The sequence below is a fragment of the Echiichthys vipera genome, assembly GCF_963691815.1.
Source record: "Echiichthys vipera genome assembly, chromosome: 6".
Classification (NCBI taxonomy): domain Eukaryota; kingdom Metazoa; phylum Chordata; class Actinopteri; order Perciformes; family Trachinidae; genus Echiichthys; species Echiichthys vipera.
This window is the reverse complement of record NC_139831.1, coordinates 17,215,288-17,231,274: the sequence shown is the minus strand read 5'-3', so window position 1 is coordinate 17,231,274 and position 15,987 is coordinate 17,215,288. Positions and strand designations below refer to the sequence as shown.

Sequence of the window (15,987 nt, the reverse complement as noted above, 5' to 3'; positions counted from 1 at the left end):
TGAAGCCCTGGGTTTTTGAATCTGTCATTTAGAGCCTGTCATTAGTACGCCTACACTGTATTTTCAGAGTAGTTTTTAGAGTTGGCTGCTCATTTCACTCATGATGTGGCAGCATAATAATAAAATGTAAAAAAAAACACCATAGACATGTAAACAAAGTCAATAACGTGATGTCCACTGGAGGGGGTCTTTAACATTTGACATGGACTATTAAACCACAAGTCCCAGTGTGCAAATCTCTATTTACCCGTGTGCAGAGCGCCTTCCTCCACCCCCCCTCCTCCTCCTGCAGATTCAGACGTGTGTTGGAAACTGTCGTTGGAAACGCTGGAAGGAAGGGAGCGCCATGCGGGGACGGCGACAAGGGAGTGTTTTTTTGTAAAGGTTGTGTAACATAATCCATCGCGGCAGAGCGTTTCTTGCAAGCTCGGAAACAAAGGAGCAGCGGAGTTGAAGTGTCGCGGAGCTCAGAGCTGGAATAAGAAGCTTTGGGAGGCTCGTGGTCGGCTCAGCGTCACCGCGTTTAACCGTTTTCTTTTACGCGCAACTACTTTAGGAGACATTTCCTGCGCTCTTTTTTTAAATAACTTTCCGCTGCACCTCGCCTGACGGTCACTTATCAGTATCGCTGCTGGATCTTAAGCCTTTAACAGTTTCTTACCAAATATAGCCACTGTTAAAGCTGGACTGTCCTTGGCGGAGCTGAGCGGCCCTAAATTGGTTATTTGCAGCGCTGCCAAAAGTTTATAATTAAATTCTCGGATCATTTTGAGTCGTTACGGTGTTGAGTTGTCTTTTTTTAACCAACACATTTTGTCTTATGTGTAAATTGGACACTTGAATCAGATGCTATTATAGAAGGTGGCGCACATTTCTACCGCTCTGTAGCTGATGCCTGCTCTCAAAAGAAGCCATTTTTAAGTGTTTGATTTACAGCCACTGAACACGAGCTGCTCGACCTGCTCTGGTTTGCAGCATTAATCTGTGCACATACATTTTTAGCACATTTTCCCACCACCACATTTTCCCACCACCGATTGTTCTTCAAATCCTCATCCTTACAATGACTTTTTGTGCGTCTGGCTCTGGGCGCGGTGGATGCGCCGTGGCTCGGTTTTTCCTCACCACCACCACCTGTGTGTTAGTGCTGGCGATGGCTGTGGGCTGGGCTGGAGCTGAAGCTGGAGCTGAGCAGGCCAAGCCGACCGGGGAGAGCCAGCCACCGGCGGTCACTCTCCGCACTGTGATTACCGGAACCTGCCAGGAGATCCAGCGGTACGCGGAGTCAGTGGTGGGAAGCGGCGTGATACGGTCAGCTGCTGAGGTACAGAGAGGAGGTGCACCACTGGGGTTGATGTCACTACTGTTTCTTTCCACCAGGAAGTGGCTTTACACTCTCCTATTTTCCTTTTGTAAAACTGATTTAATATCCTGGGTCTAACTTCTCTGTTTGCTCTGTCACTATTCTTGATCAATAACAACTGTTCCTGATTACTAGTGTTCAACTCTAACCCCCTGTCATCTCTCTCCATCCATTCCCTCACCCTTCACACACATTCCTATCCGCGATGCCCCTCAACTTGTTAATCTCTCCCTGATCCCCTCATCTTCTCTGCCCTCATTTCACACCTTCTTATATCCATGATGCATCCCCTCCTCTCCTCAAACTCTACACACACTCTTTTTCTGCCTCCCTGCTTCCACTGTGGCTCCCTTTCCCCTCAGAGTGCAGTGTTGTTTCTTGAGTCATTGCTTGGTCAGGAGAACGTCTATACCTTGGCCATGGTAAGGAAACTTCTGGGTGTCTCCATCTTTAGCCTGCCCCCTGGCATGGTCCCTTAAACAGAGCACTCCCATTTGGCTCTGTTTTAGTTTGTGTCACCTCATAGTCATTGCAGAGAGTATAGGAGCATGACTGTAGTGAAGCTCTGTCTTTATGTGTGTTTCTGTACAGGGGTAGTTGCATGAGAGGCCACACTACAGCCCTCCTACTTGTGAGGTTGTAGTGGTAAGTGCTGGCAAGCTGAGGCTGAAATGGTCCAGCAAAATAGAGGCTGCGTATGTGATTTCTTGAATGAGGAATAGAGTCCTGTGTGAACTTGAAACCCTCAGTTAAGAATGAAAAAATAATATAATCTAGTGCTAAAATTGAATCCTAAAGGCAAAAGTTGAACACAAAATGTCTGCACGCCACACCGACGGCTCCCAATAACGAACAGAGCAACATGTCTGCAAGGTCTTTGTCAGGCAATGCCTCGTAACTTTGCTCTGTTGATTTACTAGGAGCTGCCTATACAAAGTACAGATCTTTGGTCCAACGATCATTTTTGATCCGTCTGTAAAAGTCTGTTGGATGTTTTATTCTCTGCACTTAAGCTAGTCTGCTTGCAAGCATATATGTGGGATTGCCTCAAGTAAAATAAAAGCACAGTATAGTCTGTTTGAAAGCCCATAAAAAGACTTTGCAGTTCTGCATTTTCAGCTTTTTTTGTTTAACATAAAATAGCAGAATGTTTTCACCCCTTGTGAGCTGCATCACACCTTCTCAAAAGTCTGTGGTTGCACCGGCCTGCCTCTGGATGAGAAATAGAGCCTTACAATATAAAACAGATCAGTAAATGATTGTGTTTTCAACTTGAAGCTCACTCTGACATGGAGTGACAGATGCTTGACTATGGCTCTGACATACTGGACAGTCCTCACGTATGCATGTGCCAGTGTGTAGCGCAACAGGTGCAGATAAGATACGTGTCCAAACTTACTAGGCTACCCTTGACCTTGCCTGACGACGAGGCTACATTGTGTATGTGTTTGTGTGTGTTTGAACGTGTGTGTGTGTGGGAATGTGTGAATGTGTGTGTGTTGTGTAATTTGGGGGGTGAGCAGAGACTGTATAGGAATAGAGAGGAGCACTGTCCAGCTGTCACTCGCATGGCACAGCTGTTTGTCCTAGTCAACAATTCAGGACTTATTCGATCTTAAGGTGCATCACTTGCAGTCTATGAGAGCTCTCTATTGATTAAATCATCAAGTTTGTAAAAAATAAACAGCTTCTGTGAATAAATGTGTTGCTGATGAATTGTACTGTGTCTGCCTGACTGTGCATTTGAGCCACGAGAATGCATTTAGGTGTAGGCTGTGATTCTGTAAAATGATGTGTCCTTGCAGGATTAGAAGAATGCTGCCTCTCTTCATTGTTATCTTGTACAATACTGAATCAAAACATGTCTCTTCTCCCTTCATTCCAACACAGTTTTTTGAGATGGTGATCAGATTCCTCGCTGAAGGAGCTGCCAGCGGCCTGAATGTCATCGCTGTTTACGTCGCAGAGATCCTCAGGGTCATGGGAGTTGATGGTGGGTGCCTGGATGGCCTGTGTGTATGTGTGTGTGAGTGACTGAGCTACTGAGTGTGTTTAGGCTTTGCTGCACACTTCACTTTTTGCGTAGCTTGCTGCTAATCGTTTGCAGAAGTAAGAGAGAATCTGAGGCAATGAAAGTTTTATGTGAAACTATGCAGACGTGCCTCTCCCTCGGGCAAATTGTCTGCCACTCCTTTTTTACCAGTGGATGTTTACTCCAGTGGCTTCCTGAGTAACACAAAGGCATCTGCCTGCCTTATTCCTGATGAAAATGTGGCTAAACTAGATTTCCTCCCTCCACAGTTGCACAGACATTGCCCCGCTTCACTCCAGAGGGCGTGACCGCCATCGCCCAGTGGGGTCTGGTGGCCCTCATTGGTTACTGGGCGCTGACCATTGTTCTCCACCTGCTGATTGGCGTGGTGAGGCGGGTGTTCTGGGTGGTGAAAACTGTCTTGGCACTCTGGCTTTTCGGACTGATCGTGACCGACAAGCACGCCACTGCAGACATCACAGCTGTTCGACTGGGCGGCCTGGTGCTGGGATGCGTCCTGTTGACTCTGCTCACTTCTTGCTCTGAAAAGACGTGTGCCGTGGAGAACCGGCTGAGCTACCTGGAGGGCCGGCTGAAGGCCGTAGAGAAGAGGAAAGGGGAATAGGGAAAGGAGTTGAGATGGACAAGGTGATGGTTATGTGGGTAAAGAAAACAGCAACATTGATGGTTTCTATGTGTGTCAAACTATTATGGGAAATAAAGTAATCTCTGGGATTTTTAATCAGAAATGCTCTCTTTGTTTGCCTTGAAAATAAGCCAAACATAATGAAACCGCATGCAATATTTTAATCATAAGAACTTTAATCACAGACACACAATGGTAGTACAAGGCTGCTGTAGCAAGATCGGTGTGCACAGAGGATTCCACAATTGCATACAAAATAAAAATGAACATAAAAAAAGACACGCTAACGTCATCATGCAAACATCCTCACAGCTAACATGCTGATGTTTAGCAGGTAATGTTGATCATGTTCAGCGTCTTAGTTAAGGATGTCAACATGCTTATGCTCTAATTATCACTAAGCACACAGTACATCTGAGGCTGATGGGAATGTCGTTAGTTTTGCAGGAATTTAGTCATAAACTAAAGTACTGATGGTGGCCTGAGATAAAAAGTCAGGAAAGAGAAAGTCATTAGGATTCATTCTCGGCACCAATTATCCGTTCCAGCTGTCATGACAATCCATCCAGTAGTTGTCGTCATAATTTAATGTGGACCGACCAACAGACCTGTTTGTTGAAGGTGTCCTAAACTGGAATAATACAGTCTCAAGCGGTAATCTTGGATTGTTTCAGTTTAAACTCGCCACAACCAACTTAATCAGTATCCACAACCCAGGCTGACGTGTGACCCGGTTACAGACTCTTAAGTCTCCTGTTCCTGGTTGCGTCCCTGATGCTCAGTCAGCTGGAAGCTTTTTCTGATCCTCTGGGTTCACGCCAACGGTCCTCAACTCCACTGCCACTCCAGCCAAGTGGAACAACTCGACCGGTATTATTCCTGCTAGTTCACCCTGCGGCGCTAAGTGGGCCAGATATAAATCCCAAGTTAAACTAACTCATTGTGTTAGTAGCTCCCTGCATCACAGCAAAGACCGAGGTAGAGAGCAATGATCATCTGACTCTAGACCTAAATATACTTAATGATTATTTGATGATAAACTTACTGAAAATATAAAATACTTGATACGAGAAGATCAAACAGAAGATGTTTGTGTAACCGAAGCCTTGGACTTTAAAGTGGTGATGATTCATATTTTTATAATTATAATGGATCAAATGACTGTTGTGAAAGGTGTCACTTGTAGGTCACTAATGAAACACACAAACTGACTGCTGCACCTCTCAGTGCTACAGAGCTTTAAAGTGTCTTGCTGCTCACTGTTTTGGCCTGTAACTTGACTGTTTCACTCTGGCATTTTCAGATGCAGCACACATCTGTTTTCAGTGAATTTAACAGCTGAAGAACCAGATATTTTCCTCAGGAGTTGAGATCTAAAGAGAGCAAATATTGGACGCACACTCATGACTAAATGCTAATGCTAATGTTGCTCCGGGGGCCTGTTCCATGAAGCAAGCTTTAATTAGCCAGGCTTATTAAATAAACTTAATCAGGTCCGCCTCAGGTCTGTTACATTTGTAAATAAGCAACTGTTTGCCTTAACAACTTAAAATGTGATATACAAGTTGTTTCCACAGTCGGTGGAAAACAAGTAATTCTGGATATGGGGAAAAAAACATTGTCTGTTCATCTAAACTTCCAAAAGAAACAGTAAAACATTCCCATATTATTTCTAAACAATGATTTTAATATTATTAATTTAGAGGGACAGGCGCTAAACGTCAGGCAGAGGGTGAATACAGGTATATTTATTTATATTTTTAACATTAAAGCTTGTAAACATGTTAAAGTAGAAATCCAAAATATCAACGTGAAAATGAGCATCATATGGGACCTTTTAAAAACATGCAGCTGCTCTGACTAGTCTAAATGTTTAAATTTAGTAATCAGGTCTAATTTAATATTTAATCTGGTTAGAGATGTACAATTATGTGGTAAAAAGAAAACTCAGTGATAAAATATAAATTCCTCTGAATCACTAAATATCAGGTAACTATATAGCATTTTCTAACTCATTTCAATGTTAAAAGAACAATATGGATCAGCAGTGAACACTTATCGTAAGGCTTTTTTTATTTATTTTTTCATAATTAGGGCTGCAGGTTTTAGTTTCTATTTATAAAGGTGTCTTCATGCATGTTGCATCCCCTGCGTTGAGTCATTTAATCCACTGCAGCACAAGCATGTGGTAAACCTGGAGAATGGTTGAGGATCTGAAGTTAACAAATGCTTCGACAAAGAATTGGTTATAGTCTCGTCCAACAAACAGATTTATGGCTCTGTAGTTTTTCTTTCCGACACAAAAGCTTCTGTCGGTTCCTAACTTCTGCTCAGTTGAGTTTTCTCTGTGATTCAGTTGGAAAGGAATTTTTATGCATGGGTGAGCTTTTGTGGGTGGTGCTTGTAGCGGTGTCACAGAATTATAAATCAAGTGAAGACAAGAAGACTGCGGAAAAAAACACAAACTGTAGACAGCGGGTGTTATTAGATTTAATGCTCCTGACAACAACACATACAAGATGATCGCTTGTTAGACATTCATCGTTTTACAGCATGTTCTCTAAAAGGCAGTTGGTTTTTAAAAAATAAACAAAAACATATTCATACACACACACACACACACACACACACACACACATACATAGAATTTAAACTCAACATATTTATATTTTTACTATGAAAAAACAATTGTATGTATAAAGAATCGTTAAAGCTCCAGTTATGGCTTCTTACATGTGTGTAAAAGTCACAAATATATTGATGATGTTGATACAAAGTGTAGTGCAGAGATATTTTTATGCCACTGAGAATATGTAACAGGAAAAGGCAACCAGTGCTCATGATACTAGTATTAGCTATAAGGAAGACTCACCTGAGTAAATAAAAAATACAGCTCAGTCTAATACTGAATCCACTCTACACGGTTTAGCACAAACATCAAATATTATATATAGTTTTTAAATGCACGAGAGCTGCAAGCTGAATTCCATGCAGAAGGGTAAGCAAATGTGCGACTTGAGTAGGTTACACTGAGGACTGAATACAGCTTTGTAGTGATAAGGCTACTTTATGTCTGTCTTCCCTGAAAAAGTTCACAGTCAGACTGGTCTGTAACATGATGCAGGCGATCCCTGACAGAACTGCAGCTGATGAGCTCTTTAAGTGAGACTCGTGAGGTAGGACATTATTGAAAATATGCCAGCATTCTCAATCAAGAGGCTTTTCATGAAAAGTTCCTGTTCACCTGTGGTTTTGAACTAGTGGTCCTTATGTACTGAGTCTCATGCTCAGCTTTGTAAAACTTAAATAAATGAGACTGACTCAGATGCAAAATGTGGTCTTCACTCTTTCCTTCCAGGAAGACACTGGTGAATAAGCAGAATTATCTAAATGCCAAGTTATTCCTTTGATGTCACTCTTATAACAATATTTTCAAAATGGTGTCTCAGAGGAAGTTGAGTTTGCTTGAGTCATACACATCACAGAAAGTTGAGTCTGAGCTGAGTGGGGGAGCAGAGGGCATGGTCATCCCCCTCAGTTCAAACCGTGGCCCGGGGTCAGAGCTGACTGGGAAAGCTGGAGTGTGTTCTGCCATAGCTGTAACCTGGAGAGAAAAAGACACACAGGGTTACAGCGTATCCAAGTATCACAAGCATGCTCATGTCGAGGCAAAACTATCTGAATTAAAACATTAGCTTCTGTTGTTTTACAGTTGCTGTAAGGAGATATTCATATCAAATTAATACCACAGAGATTAGCATAAATGTTTGTATCATTAGTATAGGAACCATAGGAAACATAGCCTCTACGTTGGGGTCTCTCAACTTGAACCAATCGTCCTTGCCTATGGAAGTCGCCATCTTGTCAGACTTTGACTCCGCCTCACTTCCTCTTACCAAAAAATGATATGTATGTTACGTTGGGGGGGAGATACGGTCATGTGACTGACGTTTACCTCGTTCTAACCTCCAATAAAACAAAAACTAGCCTGGCACAAAAGAATCCCCCCCTCAGTGTTGTCATGGAGATATGACCTAAACATACAGACTAAAATGATTTTTTTTGTACCAGGCCTTAAATTATGTTTAATTATGCTGTGAAAACTGCCTGTTCAACATGGGCGTCAATGAGAAATTGTTCTATTATGAAACCTGCCCCTAGTGGCCACTCGCCAAACTGCAATTTTTTGCACTTCGTATTTGATCAACCAGGAAGTCGCTGTGGTTGGGGCTTGATTACAACTAGATAGCAGCATATTAAAGCATATTAAAGCTGTATGCAGCATATTAAAGCTGTAATATGTTTTTTTTCATATTCTCTGAAACTGTCACTATATCCCGACAGCACAAGACAGACGATCTGTGAAAAAGTCATGTATCTCTACCACTCTCTGTCTGCTCCTTATGTCATCTACTAGATCCACTGTGCCTGACAACCAATCAGAGCAGAGAAGTCTTTGCGCCTGTGACAGCCAAAAAGTGTTTTCAGAAACATATTTTAGTGAACTTTTAAGCTGTCAAATGAGAAATTATTTCCGACTGGTTGGTTGGTGGGCGGAGCATGGTTTCGGCTGGAATTGGTCACAAACTTTCTCATTTTACAGATAAACATTACACTAAAATATGATTCTGAAAACACTATATGACACAAATACGCAATACAGTAACAGAATATCGAGTCACAATTGTTCAACACTGCCTGGTTTCACAGTCTGATCAGCGTTCAGAGCAGTTATGACACTGCTTCAGAGACTTCTCTGCTGTGATTGGTCTTTGGAGGTTAGGCGTGGTGGGAGATGCGATCTGATGCTATTGGCAGCACATAGAGAAGTCTCTGGGAGGTGACAGGAACACCAGGTGGAAGCAGAGATACATGACTTTTTCACAGACTGTCTCATTGTGCTATAGGGATATAGTGGCAGTTTCAGCAGATATATTACAGCAAGTTACCCACTACAGCTTTAACTATAAAAAGAAAATGTGCTGATTTACCAGTTAGACGTCCACCTGTAGTATATTCTATATTAACTCCACAGGACAGAGGTGTTGTATTGGACTACATTAGGGTTTCTCAATAAGTAATGAATAGTAGCTTGTTGTTGAAGTCCTCAGCGCTCAGAAAAATGTAATAACTCAAAAGCCCCACAACACCTAACAAAATTGACTTTGATCAGATTGTTTTATAAACATGTAACTCAGTGTTTAGAGGCATGTAAATCATCATTCACATGCATGTGCTGCGATAACATGAGAAATCAATGGAATGGTTGATAGGAAGGAAAGCTCGTAACAAGAACAGGGCCTGAACATGGCAGATGGTGGAACAAGTGAAAACTGTAAAAGTGAAAATCATTTTCACAAACTTCTCATTTTACATAAAGTAAAAGACAAACAAATGGAGTGGCTTCCTTGACAAGGTGGTGTTGAGAGTTAAAGTAACCCTTTGGAGCAATGATCCCCGTTTAGTTTGCCCCTGTACACGTGCACATGCGTGACACATTGCTGTTGGCCGTTTCAAGTTATTACACTGATTGACGGATGACGGTATCGCTCCGAGACACACAACAATGCACCAGCAAGGAAGACTGCTAGCTAGTAAACGCAGAGAGAAGCAAAGGAGTTTTCAATCTTTTAAGAATATTTGCAAACGTGCTTTGACGAAGGAAATGCATCCAACATGTGCCTGAGTCTTCAAAGACACACAACACACTGGAGAGCTGCTAAAAAAGATCCCAATATGGCAAATAGATGTTAAAAAATACTATTGTACTTTACCTCAGAATAAGTTGGCGGCATATCCAGAGTAGGATCATTGTGTATCTGCAGAGTGAAGCGACATAACATATTAGCCGTGGAGAAGGGAGAGTATAAGCACAGCTCAAGCGTTGAGGCAACCAGAGAGAGGGTCTGTAGGAAATGTCACACACACTAACCAGCGGGCTGGTCGAAGTATAAGGAGGTGGTACGGGGTAGTGTGTCTCAGAGGGCCTACTGAGGTCGGCACGTCTCGCTCCAGCGGGCTCATGTTCATACTGCAGTTTGAATTGAACAGAAACACATTGGGTTAGTCTTGTTATTACCAGCAGCACTTTCAACACACAAGTAAGTCAAGGCAGCCTCACCACTGGATAACGCACAGCAGGTTCGGCGGCAGCAGCAGGTTCAGCAGCAGCAGGCGTCTCAGATCCTTCCTCTTTGGAGGAGCTCTTCCGACAGCAGCAGAGCTTCGCGCAGGAGCAGACCAGTAAGGCGATGGAAATCCCAGTCCCAATAGCAAAAGTATTTGGCTCATAGGGTATTTCTGAAACAATGAGTCAATGAATGAAAATGCACCGCCAACCATTTTGATAACTGATTATTTGTGTAATTTGCAATAATTTATATTTGCAGCTTTAATTTCAGCCTCTCAAATGTGAAGATACCACACTTTTCTCTGATTTCTACTACCGTAAAGCTTTCTTATTTTATTATATTATTAAAAATTAATATGTCACCAGTGGATAATAGGAAAAAGGTTTTAAGACAAGGTGATAACTCAACAACAGTCATCGGACACTTACCCTCCATTTCCAGTGACACCTCTAAGACAGTGTCCATATTACGATCTTTGACCTTAAAGCGTCCGTTGCATGACATCTGGAGGTTGTCATTTGAAATCCCACATTGCCCGTACAGTTCAAACCCTGTGCACTGAATTTCTTCCACAACATCCAGGACCATTCCTCCACGAACTATCTCAATCATCGACTCTGCCGGCTCACTGTCGCTTTCTGGGATGAAGTAAATGTTGCAGGAGTCTTGTTCCAGATCAGAAGTGAAGGTGAGTTCCTCGCCAGTTTTCCGTTCATAGGTCATTGTGTTTGCTGGAAGAGAGGACGCACAAGACCCCAAATCTTTTGAGTACCAAACACTCAGTACAGTCATGGTTCTTTGTGTAAGTTTCTAGTTTTGTCTTTCACATAGCATGGCAGTTGTAAAGGAACAGTTCTAAATATTGGAATAGTTGATTATTCACTTTTTGCTGTTAAAGATCGATACCACTCACAGATCTGTACGGTGAAGATAAAGTCTGGCTCTGTACAAAGGTAAAAGTAGAAACCCTACACACCTAACGTCACAGACAGTTTTGATTCATGAATGAAAACAAAAAACTAAAATGCTGCATTTAAAGCTGTTTTGCCTGTTTGATCGATTTTACAAACTTGTGCAACGTATTTTCATTCGTTCATATGATATGATGAAAAGTTCTGCACAAAAGTTTGAATATCTTATGAGAGGAACGGAAGTTGATCTCGAAATGGCGACATACTGAAAGTGGGCTGCAACAGCCGTCTTTGGTGTCAGTTTAGGCACCTAACTGTTACGTGAACGGTTTTAGACTACAAAAGATGGTGGTTAGAGTTCGGCATCAAAACGACAAATGGTTAGAATTAGAAAAAGGTTGATGGTTCCGCTTAGTACGTCTGGGACATGAACGGCAACAGGAAACAAAACACGATCACCCAGCTGCCACCACCCCTACCTGCCTCCTGCCTGGCAATTCTGAGTTGACTCTGTGAAACTTCAAATGTTTATAACTCTCACTCGCCTCCCCCACTACCACCGAGCTACTCCGCACCCTCCCATTAAGTGCTCATCAGTGCGCGGGCACCAGATTACTGTGAACATGCCCGTGTCCTCTCTCATTGATAAACAGCATTGGGTACACGCTACGCAGAGGTAGGCTGGCTAACTTACTCATAGATAGCAACTGCTAACGTCATTAAGCGTATGCCTAGCTTGAGGCGTGTGCATGTTATATTGTAACATGTGCAACGGAGGAGGTGGGATCCGTGGCGTTTGCACAAACTGTGAACTGTGCTGAGTGGTCACGGTGGATTTATGCAAAACAAACAAAAAGTGGAAATTCGCAGCCTTACGCCATATCCCCTGCTTTTAATAAGCGGGAGTAGCCACAAGATATATACATGAAATACACACAACTTACAGCGTATTGATTTCTTCACTAATAAATACGTGAAATACACAAAATAAATATATGGAAAACAAAAACAAATTACCGCCAAATACATTTAATTGATATATGTACAATCATAGAGTCTGACTTGCATGACCTTCGCATATTTTGGATGGTGTAATCATAGTTACACTCTTACTGTAAGTCGCTTTGGATAAAAGAGATTAAAGTGTCAGCTGAATAAATGTAATGTTATAACAGCTTATCGTTGGAGAGATTTTATTACCATTGGACAGAATGGCTCCCCACTCATTTCCAGTATTTGTGCTAAGCTAAGTATCTTCTTGTATTTTCATATGTATTGAATAGACCTGTGAGTAGTAGTAACTAAATTTCCAAAAGATGTGGAACTGTTGATTAAAACTCATGTCAATTACAGTGAATTTTGATGATAAGTTTTCATCCATATGCTCACGCCTTCCAATGTATTTCCTTTAAACTTATATAACATATATATATATTTATATATATTATAAAACACAGAGGTTACTTACGCTCCATTGTCAGTGAGATCACCAAGGCCGTGTTGTTATTATGATCTCTGAACTCAAAGCTTCCGTTGCAAGACATCTGAAGGCCCTCACTTGAAAACCCACATGGCTGTATGAGACCAAACCCACAACCGGTGTCATCCAAAGTGCGCTGCAGACTGCCTTGACGAACTATCTGGATCGACTGTCTACGCTTACGTCTGCTTTCTGGGAAGAAGTAAATGTTGCAGGAGGTAGGATGCAGATGAAAGGAGTACCTGGGCTGAGAACCAGGTGTGTGTTTATAGGCCCTTGTGATTGCTGGAAGACATGACACAAAAATCCTTTGAGAATCAAACACTCCCAATACTACACTTTTCTAATTTCTTCTTCTTCTTAGCCTGGCCATTGTGAATTATTGAGTGATGGTTTTGATGAAGCCGGTATTATCTTGACACACGTCGGCATGCAACCAAAATCCATGTCAAATTCAATGTAATATTATACATTATTGTCTTAACAAAAAGAAAGGCATGTATAGAAAATGAAATAAACTGGAATTTAAAAAGCTTCCTCACCTTCAACCTCAAGGGTGTAGCCGGGCATTTCATTCTCATATTGGTCTTTCATTATGTAGCGACCACTGTCTTGCTGAGTTAAACTGTTAATCACAAAGGAGTAACCGAATTTTACATATTTTCTGTACCCTCTGTCGCCAGGTTCCCCCTCTTTCCACAGGACGGTCACATTTGAGCTGTTCTTGGGTCTAAACTCGATGGAGTGAGTCCTTCTGGACATCAGCATGATCTGTTTGTCCCCATACTGCTTTACCTCAGTAATGTCTCTGGAGAGGCCTACAGAGAGAAAGTCCAACAGAAATGTTAATATACCTGACATCTTTGTGGCCCCTGTCTTTTGAATTACTTTTCTAAATTATTTGAACTTACATCTTTTATTACTTGCATGATTTCATTGTCCCTGTGTTTGACTCAAACACATTAAAATGTCTAATAATTAAGTTAAGAGATTAAGTTATAAACATGGACATAGACAGTATATATAGCCTATGTACCAACTATACGTTGATGCACTAATGCTTATTAGTATATACTATTGACATCTTTTAAAAGTAGCCATACCACAAAGAAAAAATACTTTGTTACAAGTAAAAGTCCTGCACACAAAACTCCCCTTAAGTACAAAATGACTTTTAGCTAAATGTTTAATCATGGAGCCATGAGGTAATTGTTATCTTGTGCAACAAAGGCTAATAGAAAATATAGGAAAGACACAAAACATAATAATAAAAACTCTCACCAAAGTGTTGCAGGACAATAAAACAAAAATAAATAACAGTTATCGTTAACCAAATATAGTGAAGTAAAAATACTCTCATTTGAAAAGTAGCATTAATAAGAATTGCCTACTCAAGTATAAATACCTCAAAACTGTACTAAAGTACAGTAGGATACGATTAGGGAAGCAAACGAGCAGGACGATGATGCTTAAACCAGCAACAGCAGAGTTAAAGGGGCATTTTGGGTCAATTTTTGCGCCCTTGAGCTACCAGCTAATTAAGGCCACAGATACTAATAATATGTTTATATATATTTTTCACTTTGATTTTCCGTGTGATTTTGAATCCAGCCCTAATGAATTTGGTTTCCATTGACCGTTGTTACATCATTTCGTTCTCAACAAATTATATAATGTACATCAGTAAAGATTTTCCACTTGAATAATTTGTTCCGGATCTGATGTGTGATAAAAATGTTCCCTTCATTTGTTTGAGCAGTGTGATGAAGGCACATTCTGTCTGACTACAATGTATACTACAAAATCTAAGTAAATGGGCTAATATCTTGAGGAAATGTGTCTGTATGCGGCTGTTTAACCTCTTTTTGAGGTTTAAAACCAACTGAATGTATTTCCCCACAAACCCCCGTCATACAGAGATAGACTTGTTTATGTTCATCACTGTTATGCAATGACAAAAATAATAGATCAACTTACAGTATTTTCCGCACTATAAGGCGCACCTTCAATGAATGGCTTATTTTGAACCTTTTTCATATACTGTATAAGGCACACCGCATTATAAGGCGCACTGTCGGCTTTTGAGAAATTTGAAGGATTTTAAGTGCGCCTTATAGTGCGGAAATACGGTAGCTTTAAACTGTTCTGGTGAAATAAATACCAAAAACAGGGCATCTTACCCTGCTGGAGTATACGTATTTGGCTACTTTCCACCACTGGTTGAGTACATAGACTGTGTATACAGTATTTTATACAGTCTATGGTTAACTCAGATATAAGTTACTTACTTAGGGTGAAGTCAGGTAATGTGGGACATGAGGAAAATGGGACATATAAGCTTTGAGGTCCTGTGCTCTTCGAATATAAGCAGCCAATCACCAAGTGGGACTCCACTTTTGCTTAATAAGGGTGCTACACAAAAACGGACTGTTGCTTTTTTTGTGAATAAGCATTTAATGCACTTTTACCAGACACCTTGTGGTAAAATGGGACAAGGATTTCACCAATATTGGGACACTTTTTAAACTGAACAGTTTAAAACTATAAACATTAATAGTTCTAGGCATTTATGCTGTAATACCCTGTTATGAAAGGCATTTTCTTGTATTATTCATCATCCTTGCACCCATTTTATAACACATATAAAAACTATAACATGTACTGTTATTTAATTTTTCCTTACAGATACAACCCACAACTATCTTGAAAACTAGTTTAATATAGGCTAGCCAAGGCTAACAGTGTGAATCTATGGACCTTTTCAACGGAATTCCATTGCTAGGCAACAGCAGGTGCCGTGTTCCCTGGTAACTTCCTGTCATTCCTATAAACTGCAACAGGAAATGAACTAGGACTGTTATGGGATGTTTATGTTTACAACTTATAAAAGGTTATTAGTGACTAAGATGCTCTTTATCACCTGTGTGTGTATGTGTGATTTACTCTGTTTATGTTTATGTTCAAATAAAATGAAATAAACTGGACAGAACATAAACGTCCCATTTCACCTGAACATGCCATGACCGTTGAGACTAGCGGTCTTCTTGGCGTGTTTGAACGTCTATATTTTCTAAACAAATATACTTTACAACATCATTTCAAAGCAAAAATATTGCAGGTATCTTTAGGACAACTGTCGGGTCAAACTCAGGTAAACAGACACGTTTTTTAAAGCAGGATTGACCTTGTTGACACTCACCCGTACAGTGAAGCACCGCAGCCGCCAACAACAGCAACACTAGCATCATCCGCCGTGAGGCACAAAACCCGAGTCCAGCGGGAACCGTCGTCGACCCGTTTATAGTTTTTCAAGACTTAACTAAAGACAAACACGTATATATATTCATGAAAGTGAGATAGTAGTGGTACAAAAACATATATCCCGTTAACAGTTACATAAATGTACGGAGGTTTAACGTTAGCC

At 41.0% G+C, this 15,987-nt stretch overlaps 2 protein-coding genes across 3 annotated transcripts; one reads left to right on the top strand and one right to left on the bottom strand.

Annotated features, from left to right (window-relative positions):
* Window positions 1–310: 310 nt before the first annotated feature.
* LOC310948429 (uncharacterized protein) lies at window positions 311–4,138 on the top strand. 2 transcript variants are annotated; one of them, XM_083915556.1, is made up of 4 exons: window positions 311–1,324; window positions 1,726–1,785; window positions 3,254–3,356; window positions 3,665–4,138. In XM_083915556.1, the coding sequence occupies exons 1-4, from the start codon at window positions 1,064–1,066 to the stop codon at window positions 4,018–4,020; spliced, it is 780 nt and encodes a 259-aa protein (XP_083771682.1). In that variant the 5' UTR covers window positions 311–1,063; the 3' UTR covers window positions 4,021–4,138. The 2 variants fall into 2 exon arrangements, with proteins under 2 accessions (XP_083771682.1, XP_083771683.1); XM_083915557.1 differs by lacking the exon at window positions 1,726–1,785.
* A 2,379-nt stretch (window positions 4,139–6,517) lies between these two features.
* On the bottom strand, window positions 6,518–15,985 carry LOC310948476 (uncharacterized protein). The gene is made up of 8 exons (XM_083915621.1): window positions 15,763–15,985; window positions 13,106–13,381; window positions 12,552–12,848; window positions 10,601–10,903; window positions 10,163–10,341; window positions 9,974–10,072; window positions 9,816–9,860; window positions 6,518–7,645 (listed from the first exon to the last, which is right to left on the bottom strand). The coding sequence occupies exons 1-8, from the start codon at window positions 15,809–15,811 to the stop codon at window positions 7,487–7,489; spliced, it is 1,407 nt and encodes a 468-aa protein (XP_083771747.1). The 5' UTR covers window positions 15,812–15,985; the 3' UTR covers window positions 6,518–7,486.
* Window positions 15,986–15,987: the final 2 nt, after the last annotated feature.

Coding starts and splice junctions, on each gene's coding strand:
- LOC310948429 (XM_083915556.1), top strand. CDS start 1,064: ATGACTTTTTGTGCGTCTGGCTCTGGGCGCGGTGGATGCGCCGTGGCT. Junction 1,325..1,725: donor TGATACGGTCAGCTGCTGAG/GTACAGAGAGGA, acceptor CTTTCCCCTCAG/AGTGCAGTGTTGTTTCTTGA. Junction 3,357..3,664: donor CAGGGTCATGGGAGTTGATG/GTGGGTGCCTGG, acceptor CTCCCTCCACAG/TTGCACAGACATTGCCCCGC.
- LOC310948476 (XM_083915621.1), bottom strand. CDS start 15,811: ATGATGCTAGTGTTGCTGTTGTTGGCGGCTGCGGTGCTTCACTGTACG. Junction 9,861..9,973: donor ATACTTCGACCAGCCCGCTG/GTTAGTGTGTGT, acceptor TTCACTCTGCAG/ATACACAATGATCCTACTCT. Junction 7,646..9,815: donor TGCCGCCAACTTATTCTGAG/GTAAAGTACAAT, acceptor TTTTCTCTCCAG/GTTACAGCTATGGCAGAACA.